The sequence below is a fragment of the Buceros rhinoceros genome, unplaced genomic scaffold (genome assembly GCF_000710305.1).
Source record: "Buceros rhinoceros silvestris isolate BGI_N320 unplaced genomic scaffold, ASM71030v1 scaffold9829, whole genome shotgun sequence".
Taxonomy (NCBI): Eukaryota; Metazoa; Chordata; class Aves; order Bucerotiformes; family Bucerotidae; genus Buceros; species Buceros rhinoceros.
In genome coordinates, this window is record NW_010430935.1 from 622 (window position 1) to 12,362 (window position 11,741).

General features: G+C 38.0%; 1 protein-coding gene across 1 annotated transcript; it reads left to right on the forward strand.

The window, feature by feature from the left end:
• Window positions 1–5,413: 5,413 nt before the first annotated feature.
• Window positions 5,414–11,412, forward strand: LOC104499676 (zinc finger transcription factor Trps1; the record flags this gene model as incomplete). Its single annotated transcript, XM_010143216.1, has 2 exons — window positions 5,414–5,536; window positions 10,188–11,412. Coding segments are annotated over 2 exons (1,185 nt in total), but the record flags the coding sequence as incomplete, so codon positions are not given.
• Between the last annotated feature and the right edge of the window lie 329 nt (window positions 11,413–11,741).

Below are 11,741 nucleotides of genomic sequence, written 5' to 3' on the forward strand. Positions count from 1 at the left end.
TGCAACATCCAGGTTAACTTCAATTAGTCTGAGCCTCACCAAAGCTCAAGAGAACTAAATACCTCCTCGAATAAGGAGGACAATAACTGGAAAGACCTAGCTGCTGTGAAAGAAGAAATGGCAGTACAAACAGAACGTAGACAGGTAACCATGAGGACATTATACTGTTTTTCTGAACTGTGTGGTAGCAGCCCGATGATTACAGGTGTGAGACACAGCTGCTTACAACTGATCCTGTCCACAGCGGGTCACACTGAACTGTGCACATGCAGGTTTCCTGGCACTCCCCTTCCAGACCTCCTGTGTTGCCAGAGAGCATCCAGAGCCAGCGTTTTGCCTTTTTGTGAGTGACACCTGGATGGTTGTAGTCTCTGACTTTGTCGTTGGAAATAGGTCAGGCACAGGCTTATTCTTGAGTAATATGTATTATTTCTCTGCATCTCATGTTCCAGAGCTGCGATTACAATGTATTCCATTTCTGGCATGATAGGAAAGCCAGAGATGGTAAAAAAAAATCCACTCAGGCTTCATCATATCATCATTGCGTGATGGGAAAGTGAAAGTAATCAGCAAAAAGACAGGTTTTGTTGTGTCCAAAGCTAAGAGGGTGATGTAAGAAAAATGCTTGGCTGATGCTTGTGGAGCCTATTTGAGTTTCTAAAAGCATCTTCTGGCAGAAATTTTGAAAACAGGATGTATTTGGCGCTAGCAAAGTGTCAGGCACTGTTGCTTAGTCTAGCTAGCTAAAAAGCCACAGTTCCTGAGCAATGTTTTGGCTGTGCTTTTGCAATATATATTTTGTTGCATGAAGTTCCGTTGAAATAATAATTGAAAGTTTAGTACATATCAAAGTATTTTTTTGTATAATGTGGAGTGTAATGACGCTTCTACATGGCTACAAAGTTTGAAAGCATGTGAACAGTAGGGTCATCTTTTAAAAATCTAAAGCAGTTTTTATGAAAAAGAAGGGCCTGATCCTGTCAAGATTCTTAGTGAATTACTTGTTACGGTATTTTCTGCTAGTTTATTGCTTAGCAGAAATCACTAATAATTCCCTTGTTTCAGTGAAGTATTGGTATCTAGTAAAAATTACTTAAGGAGTTAAATAAAAATTAGGCATTCAGGCTTGACAATGTGTATACCAAGTTTCAGACTTGTTCAATTTGAAACGGTCAAGATATGAAACCATAAAAAATGTGAGTAAATACTCAGCATATCAAGGGTTGTTATGCAATTACATGCTTTCATCATGGTACTTACTGAGGGAAAACAGTTAGTAGAGAGACCTGAAAGAAATGTTCAGTGAGTAATTACAAACTTTCATAGCTTAGCTACATACAAATAATAATCCGCTTGTTGCTTTGCTACTACTAACATACTAAGATGTGTGCATACTTTTTTTCCCCAGAGCATATCCACTCTGACTGTAGATTTGTTAGAAAGTTATCTGAAAAACTTAAAATCCCCTCTGCCCCCCACCCTCCCACTTTTGGCCAATCTCCAAATTATAAACAGCTGAACTGATTTAAATAAAGTTTTCAGTACCAAAAAATAATTAAAAAAAAAAAAAAGTTACAGCTGGGCTGACAAAAAGTTGCTCCAAGCTTCAGCCCAATGTGATTTGAGACAACTGCGAAGTTAAACTCTCAGACCTAGAATCTGGATTGGAAATAGAGATGGGCTCTTTGCTCTACTGGCCCCTTTAGGATTTGGGCTTGTAATATAGTGGTTATAAGACTCCAGATGATTTAAGTTTGACTAAATAGATATGTATTTCAGTTATTTAGATCCTTTTGGCTTCTTCTTCCAAGGATGTAGAGGAAATTTTCACAGATAATGCCAGCTAGTGCTAGTGGCATTGACTATAGACTGAAACCCTTTTAGCTTTGGCTCAAACCCTCCTGTGACTAGTTATGTCAATTTATCTTTTCTGGGCTGATCTTAAAGAGATTAACCATGATAGGTGCATGTTCACATTTGGAAAAGAGCAAAAGGTTCTGTCACATATGTCTTGAAAATGCTGTTTAGGGTGGTGCTTAGTAGAGCACTTGAACATGTGGCTAGGTTGTATGGAGGCTGTGGCCCATAGCTGTTTCACAGACTTTGCTGGATTGGAACTCAAGCGCCTGTTCCTTTCCGAGACTACGCAGAGAACCAGCAATATTCGCCATGATTAGTGACTAGTCCAAATACTGAGTGTGCAAAGACAAATAGACTCATGCAGAAGTATCGTCACTAACAGTAGAAGTATCATCTCTGATTAACATTTAGCACCAAAACAAATTTAGATAATTTCTGTTGGCCAGTAACTTTTATAAAACATGGTATATGTGAAGACCTAGGTTCTTGTTCTTTGGGCTTTTTTTAAGAAGCTGTTTTGATTTAAGAGAAAAGGATTGTGGGCTTTTGAAAGAACGGCCTCCATTTTTTTCTTGCAGGCAATAGCAAAATTTCTCAGGTGTATTTTGACAAGCAGGTCCTTTCAGCGGTTAGTGGGATCAGGAGTTAAGAATTCTGCCACAGTCCTGGTTCATCCCAGGGAATCCATTCTAAAGCTGTGTGTCCCCATTATAAAATGTGTTTCATAACCAGAAAACTTCAACCAAGTAACAGTATTTATGTTTTTCCAGAGGTGGATTAATTCCTAATTTATTTGTATGCATAGTCTGTGTTGGAACACTTAGGTAGAGGAATAATCATTATCAATTATCCTGTAAATAATACAGAAATAAGAGAAGGTGAAGAAAGAGAAGATGCAACACTTAGCACAGCATGTCAGACAAATTTGCACACTTTACGTTAAATTTAGGAAAGAATATTTAGCTGGATTATTTTGAAATTTTAAATAGATAAAGAGTTTGTAAGTGCCAAATGAGCACAGGTATAGGTTTTTGATGGGTACAGCTACTAGTAAATATTCTGTAGACTGTTGTCAGCTGTAGTCATTGTATTATTTCATTCCAACTAATGTGCAGTTTGAATCAGATCTTTCTTTTAAAGAGAGAAAAAATTATTTACTTTTGTCAATGTTTTTAAGATATACTAGTTCCATAGCATTCTATGAAGATTTTAGTATTATTACACCTTCTGTCACCATTCAGATGTGGGCAAATGCAGCATATAAAGTAGACCACTGATTTTCAAAGTCTTCCATGACTTTGTAGAGGATATTTCCCAAACTCCAGGAACCCAAACAGAAATGAACAAATGGAAAGACTGACTCAGATTAAAACTCCACTTGGTGAATACCCCACACCAAGAAGCCACAGGGCAGCAGACAAAAAGTAAGAATGGAAAGAAACAGTTCTATAGTTGTATCTGAATCCTGGCCATATACAGTCGTTTCCAGTTGCAAACTTCTCAGCCTCCAAGTGGACCAAACTTGGGTTAGTTCAGTGGAGCTTTTATTGTACTCTTAAGAAAAACATCTCAGCAGACAGGTGAAGTTGTGCAAGGATATGGAACCACAAAAAGAATTCCGAGCTTCAGTTTGCTTGTAGGCAAGCGTGCCTTGCCGGAGTGAGATACCGCTCATATAAACAACTAGTTAGATGTTTGCTGAAGGACATCGACTACCATTCAGTTCTCCCTTTAGCCAAATTGAGAAAAGAGTAGTGTATTACAGCTTCTGATTTAAGAGACAAAGTAGGGGATGATGTGAGTGAGAGAGATTATCTTGATGACAATCTATTTTATTGTATCACTTTAAAGTACCACAACCTGCTGTACTAATGAAATTGTGTTCTTGGTTTAAAAGGGCAATTGTTAGCCTGACTTTGTGTTCACTGAAAACATTTCCCCAATCTTGTTAAATTATTGCACTCATTTCAGATTTTTATGGCTGTGCAGCTTACCAGCTCTCATTTCTTTTCGTTTCATTCATTTTCCTTGTATTGATGATTAATGGAGGATGTCGAACGTTAAGAGTGAGCAGGCATCAGCAAATGCAAGATCATAATTAGTTTAGCTGACGAGGGCCTCTGATAGCACTTGCATCTGGATGGAAAAATTACCCTATAGGGAACTGGCTGCTCACCAGGTCTTTTTAGTGATACATTGTGAAACACCCGATGAATCAAATGCCCTTTCAATGCCAAGAAAGTGTTCCAGTCTTGAAGCCAAAATTATGTCTGCAGAAAGCTTTCCATTTGAAATGTATCAGAGTACAATTATAACCATTGTATTTTTTTGGCATGAACACCAGTCTTCTACAGTATGGGCTAAAGTTAAATAAATTACTTAAATTTTATGAAACCCTGAAATTTTTACTTATAGTGTTAGTAATTTTTAATTTGTAATAAAATTAGTTTTCACCCAGGCTGGTTTTACCCTGTACTCACTCATTCTTACTGTGGATACTGAAGGTTTCTTATTTTCCTTTGCAAAAAGGGAAGAGTTGAAATTCAGATTTTGTTTTCAGCCAAAGAATTCCATTTCCTCCTTATTAGTATTTGTGCCCACAAACACAGCCTGACTTGTTTAAATGAGTAGTTTAATGAAATCATTACTCCGCAGAAAGAATTTAACAAGCAATACTCATAAATGTGTCTACTTTTAAATATTCTTGGATCTTTATGAAAGCTTATGAATGCACAGCTCAGTCTGGTCAATAATTTGTATATAATAATTTGTATATAGGAAAGTTGTACTGTGCCTTTCTTTGCCTGACTGAAATAAAATAAATAAATCTGTGCATCAATGAGACAGTGCTTTCTGGAGTTTCGGGTGAAGTTCAAAAGAGGTCTCATTAAGAATACTGTAACTTTGTTTGTTTGTCAGAGGTTACTCCTTGTTCATAGTGGGCTGTGGGAAATATATGGTAGCTTATACTGATTTCAGAAATAAGTGGAAAAGACTGGAATGGAATATCATGTATTCAATTAATGACGTTTAATCTCTGTTAAAGGAATTAGTATGACGCAGATACAAAATGTAATTAATTGAAGTGGTGGTGTTTCAGAATTCTCGTTACCGATCACACTTTAAAATTGAGCAAACGAAAAAGAAATAATCGGTTGTGAAATGCAGTGAATGAATCAGGATAAGTTTACAGAATGTTCTCTGTCGGCTTCCAGAGGGTTTTTCAGAATTTGCTGTTTAGAAACCATCATTAAATGCACAAAACCTGAAGTTCAAAAAGTTAAAGCTGTTATTCTGAAAAGGCTTTGGTGTTTCACACACCTCATCCATCACTCTAGGGTTAATTATAATGAAAATCAGTGGTGCCTATTAAGCACAATTGAACCTGACCTCATTATGGGCAGTGTGGTTTTATACTGTCATTGTTGCCAGTCTAGAGACAAAACTCCTGTGTTGATTTGTCCTAACTCCACAGCTCATGTGACTCACCTCTGACCTGTTTTTTTTGTTGTTGTTTGTTTTTTGTTTGTTTTTTTTCTCTTCCCTGTTTCAGAGACGTAGAGGCTCGGGTGTTTTTTGTGCCAATTGCCTGACCACAAAGACCTCTCTCTGGCGAAAGAATGCAAATGGTGGATATGTATGCAATGCGTGTGGCCTCTACCAGAAGCTTCACTCGGTAGGAAGAACTTACTGGTTTGTTCAGAAAAAAAGGGGTTATACAGCTAAGCTGGGCAGCTGTGGTCTTGTCTGGTTGTGTGATTAGTACCACTCCCTGGCCTGCAGTTAATTTCCTAACAGGGTTTTGCAGTATGGTCACTTTGGGATCAGATGTGATTCATTATGAAACAGCCTGGGATGCTGGGAGTAGACGTGTTTGAGATCACCAGTGATGCATTTAATTATTTTGATACAAAATAAGGGGAAAATTATTTCTTTTCTGGGAATTCCATTTAAAGGCATACAATATGTTGTGATGAAAGCTCTCTAAATTCAAGAGCCCTCATGTTCATAATTAAAAAAAAAAAAGATTCTTAAAGTTAGACGTCACATCTATATCAAAAATATCCCTTGCTGTGGTTTTTATTTTCTTTCACTTATCTTTCCCTCTTTATTCTTGACAGTAAATTTCCTGGATATATGGGGTGGTGGGGTCTTTTTGTTCTTTTTTTCTACAGTTCTTACAGTCTTCTGGAGGATTCTGAAATCACTCAGTAAGGAAGCAACTCACTTGATGGCATTCTTCACTCAGTGAGGAAGATTCACCATCCCTCAGGATCAGACAGGGAATAAATAATAATAATGGGCTGTCAGTGTTGCTTTTCATCTTATTGACACTTGACTTGATCCTGAAAGATGTTGAATGCTCTGGTCCAGATCCAGGAAAGCCATGCTTAAGTGTTTCCTTGAATCAGTGCCAAAATGCTCAAAATCATTTAGGTTAAGACCCACTAGTTAAATATTATCTCCACTATCTTCAGTAGAATTACATGGGAGAGTCAGGAGCCCAAGATTTGACTCTAATTAATTAATTTTTACAATGTTCCCATGAAGTTAAAAAGTGTTACTATTTTTCAGAAATAGAAACTGAGGCAGCCTTTGAGAGTTTGCCAAGGCAACTTAATTCAGGCTGAGAGTCCAAATCAGAAATCTGTGTTGTGGCTGACAGTGCGTATTCTTTAAAACTTTGTTCAGAAATTCCATTTTCAGGGGAAAAAAAAAAGCCACTTAGGAAACTATATTTCAAATGCATTAAGACTCCCAAGTGCCTATGCCTATTTCTCTTTAAATTTGAGGCATAATCAATTAGCCGTTTCCGTGAATTTTGCCCTTGGTCTTGTGTACAGGCCATATAACAATCATTTTTACTCAAGATCCCGTCCAGCCAGCCCACTTAACAGAAAGAAGAAGATAACAATTTTCAAAACCATCAAGGCCATCACCAGTCTGAAAGGTTAGCTGTGTTTGCCATGTGAAGTCATTCTGAGGTCAGTATTGTTTTTAAGCTCCAGAACAACCCAGCCAATCAGATAGCATTTAAGCAGGAGAAGATGGACTAATGCACAATCTCCGGCCAGCATCTTGGCTGGGTCTTCCTGAACGTATCATCTTCCTGGAGATCCCTCAAACTTCTAGATATAATATCTAATTTAAAGAAATTGATCCATGGTAAGCATTCACAAATATTTTAAGGAGGACAGTTTGGCTTTTTAATGTTAATTTGATGCTTGAGTCCAGTTATTTATAGAACTACCATTCACAACCCCCATTTTCCCTTTTTTTAATATACTTTTCTATACTGTAGTGTAGGACCTTACCATGATTATTAGCATTACATACTGAATAGATAAAAGCTTCAAGAGTCAGTTCTGCGTTCAAACACGTAGCTCAGATAATTCTTATGAACCAGTAGTAGCAAACTAATGTGCTTCCTGCAATAATAATTAGCAATACAATGTCGAACTTTATTTTATGCGTATAGAAAGCAAGAAGCTGACACTATCTTTCAGCTCCGCTGTTCAAGCATGGCAATAAGCTGTCATTCAGTGGATATTTGACATTAATATCTTCAACTGAATTTTGACCAAATGCAAAGAATTTAATTAACCCTCCACTCTGCTGTACTACTTCAGCAACTGCATTTTAAGTTGGAGTGTGAAATAACCAAACAAATCTCTCTTTGGGAGCTTTTTGAGACAGTCCCATGCAAAGGTATGCTCTTCAGTCTGACACCAGAAAGACGAAAGTTTCCTTTATCTGTCTGCATGTCTACTTGTCTATCTCTTAAGGAAAAATTAGAGTAAGTATTTGTCATGTATGTTTTTCAATTAAGGAGTCTGAGATGATGCAGTTATTAGGTAAATGTCTGAAACTATAAAAGATCAAGGGAATAGGACTGTTCCCAACTGTGAGCCACCCCGTTAAGCTAAATTATACTACACAGCTGAGTAAAATTCACCTATAGTACGTTTCATAGCTCCCTTCATATACTCGCACATTTCATAGCTCCCTTTTGATTTGATTGGATTATCATTATCTAGTGATCATACATGATATATTATGTATAGCATATAATTAAGGACCTGATGTATGGCATTTTAAAAGTAAAGTTCTGGCAATGTTTCTACTATTTTCTATATTTAATGCCCCACTGAAAATCAAGAAGAGAGCTTAAGCTTTTCTGCCTTCCTTAGTTGCAGCCAAATACAGAATTTCTATCTGCGCATTATTACTATGAATAAGGAAAATGTGAGTAGCTTTAGTGCACTAAACAGTCTGTTTTAATCAGCTAGAGACTAGTCAGATGAGTGCAGCCATTTGCATGCTGAAGAATTTTTAAGTTGGACATACAGCCTTTAACTTCTGACATGTAACTTTGAAGAGCCAGAGCTGCAAACAAGTGTGTGAGGGTCCTTTATCACAGGTATGAAGATGTTTATTTTAGCTACTTCCATGATCAAACTTCATACATGTAGCAGAAGAGTAAGACCAAAAGTATTATCCAGAAGCCATATGAAAATGGTCTGTAGTGTCTAAATAGAAGTTTAATAAGAGCAACATCAACAGTATTGTAAAGTCTCCCACAGCTTGTCAGTATGACAGTGTTACAATTGTCATACAAAGCTGAGAAAATTACACTGAGCTTGTAATAAAGAGTATATGCTCATGCATGTTAATTCACTATTGATTCTTCAAACTATAAACTTCATTTGCATAGAATTTACATAAAAAACATTCTGGTTTTATTTGACATGAATTTGCCTCAACGTCGATCTGAGGAGGCTGGTTCAGGTGCTGGTTTTCTACTAAGTTTAATTTTGCTTATTAAAATTTAAATCAAAGTGTGTATTTCTTCTGAGTCAGAGTTTTAATAAAAAGTAAAGTCTTAACAAGTAGCTGCACTGCCTAAAATGTAGTTAACCATTAAGAATAAGCCGACCTCAGGGAAATAAATAGGTGAAAGAGGAGAGGAAGATGGCGACTCAGGAAAGAAACTAGATCTCTACAAATAATAGAATGAATAGTCTTCCAGCTCTGGATATTTTTATATTAATTCAAAGTAATTCATATATATAAATTATTTTACTTTCAAGGTACAAAATGTTTTGTATATGACTATATGCCAAAATGTAATCCGTGCTTTGAAACAACGTTAAAAGGAAAATTTCCAAATAAACATGTAAGTGGAACACATGTGGGGCATTTTTCTGGCCTCCAAACAAAATAGGTTTATGTGTCTATTTGGATGAGACAAATGCAAATGCCAGCCCAGCAAACTGAATGACTTTTAAGTAGTTTTTGTTGTTTTGACATCCACCCAGTAGAGCAACACATACTGACATTACAGCACCATCTTTAACTCACATACCATTACCTTCCTGTTGAGGGGCCTTTCAAAGAGTCCTGACTGCTGTCCTTCCTTGTAATTTTTCTTTTCACAAAATTATTTTCAGTTCTTATCTAAATAGGCCACCTACTCTGAGCTGGTACGGGGAAGTAGGAAATGGAAACCGTAGTCCTGCCTTGGTTCCTGGCTCTTACTCTTCTATGGTGCTTTTTTCTTTACGGACCTTCTTTCCCCACCTTCAGGGCATGCCTTGTCTCTCTTGTAACTTTATAGCACAACATCAGTATCATCTAGAAAGAAATACAGTAGTGGTGAAAGAGGGAGAGTTGGTACCAAAGTCCCAAGTAGACCTTTTTGTGCATGGGGATGGTTTTCCTGGGCTTTCTTCTCCATCTTTCTTAGTCCTTTCCAGCCACCACCATCTCACGCAGTACCACAGTGGACCTGCAGCCGTTTTGCTAGGTGACAGTAGTGGTGGTCAGCAAGCTCTGTACTTGCTTGCATTTCCTATCCATGTCAAAGCAGGGGGGTAAGTGTTCCTCAGTTCTTGTCACAGCGTGACCTATGCAAACCTCTGCCCAATACCAGCTCTGGTGTCATGGTGCATAGAATAATGCTAGTGCCTGGGGCTGTGCATCTCCCACCTCATCCCCAGCTCTCAGCACCCACTTTCAGCATGTCTTCCCCAAAATTTTTCAGAGGTGATAAATGCTTTGATACTTGGGTACCTCATGCCTTTTTAAGTAAACAGGTATAGTATGTCTAAGGCAGTTGACTTAGTTTGATAAAACAAACTACTCATATTTCACTTTTAGCATGAGGGGCCAGGAACCAGCATTTGGGTTGAAATTTGGTCATTCCCATAAAACTGTTATAATATAGCTCTTCATGTAAGATAAATCTACTTGAGTGTGGTCTCTCAGATTTGTTTAATATGTCTTTCTTTTTTTGCTTTTGTTCATTATGTGTGTGTTCCATGCAGACTCCCAGGCCTTTAAACATCATTAAGCAGAACAATGGTGAGCAGATCATTAGGAGACGAACAAGAAAGCGCCTTAACCCGGAGGCACTTCAGGCTGAGCAGCTAAACAAACAGCAGAGGGGTAGCAGTGAGGAACAAGTCAATGGAAGCCCCTTAGAGAGGAGGTCAGAGGAACATTTACCTGAAGGTCATCAAAGAGAAATTCAGCTTCCCAGCCTCAGTAAATATGAGGCCCCAGGTTCATTGACTAAAAGCCATTCTGCCCAGCAGCCGATATTGGTCAGCCAAACTCTGGATATTCACAAAAGGATGCAACCTTTGCACATTCAGATAAAAAGTCCTCAGGAAAGTACTGGAGACCCAGGAAACAGTTCATCGATATCAGAAGGGAAAGGAAGCTCAGAGAGAGGCAGCCCGATAGAAAAATACATGAGACCTGCGAAACACCCAAACTATTCACCACCTGGAAGCCCTATTGAAAAATACCAGTACCCACTTTTTGGACTTCCATTTGTACACAATGACTTTCAGAGTGAAGCTGACTGGCTGAGATTCTGGAGTAAATATAAGCTGTCCGTTCCTGGGAATCCACACTACTTGAGTCATGTGCCTGGCCTACCAAATCCTTGCCAAAACTATGTGCCTTATCCCACCTTTAATCTGCCTCCTCATTTTTCAGCTGTCGGATCAGACAATGACATTCCTCTAGATTTGGCGATAAAGCATTCCAGACCTGGGCCAACTGCAAATGGTGCCTCCAAGGAAAAGGGTAAGGCACCACCAAATGTAAAAAATGAAGGTCCCTTGAATGTAGTAAAAACAGAGAAAGTTGACAGAAGTACTCAAGATGAACTTTCTACCAAGTGTGTGCACTGTGGCATTGTCTTTCTGGATGAAGTGATGTATGCTTTGCATATGAGTTGCCATGGTGACAGTGGACCTTTCCAGTGCAGCATATGCCAGCATCTTTGCACGGACAAGTATGACTTCACAACTCACATCCAGAGGGGCCTACACAGGAACAATGCACAAGCTGAAAAGAATGGAAAACCTAAAGAGTAAACCTTAGCACTTAGCACAATTAAACAGAAATAGGTTTCCTTGATGGGAATTCAATAGCTTGTAATGTCTTGTGAAGACCTATAAAGCACTTCATATAGAGAGCATGCCTTATCCAATATTAAATCCCTTGTTCCTTTATTTCTTTTTCTTCTTTACTTTTTCCTTTTTTTTTTCTCTTTTTTTTTTTTTCCCTTTTAAATGAGTGGGTTACCAAGAAAAAAAGAACAGTTGGATGGTGGCCAGAAGGGGGAGAAGATAATTGTGTGGGACACAGCCCACCAAAGCTAGCCAGAATGCAGTGAATCATGGAGAATAACCTTGAGAAAATTTTACTGGACAATTAATACCTTTGCTGTTGTGTAAGAGACATAACTGGCAAGAGTGCAAAGATGTGTATATGTATATACTGCTGAAGGGGTATAAGCGAACATATGCACATTGTATATAAGAACTAGACTCGTTAAATATACAGATGTTAAAAGATCATTTTCT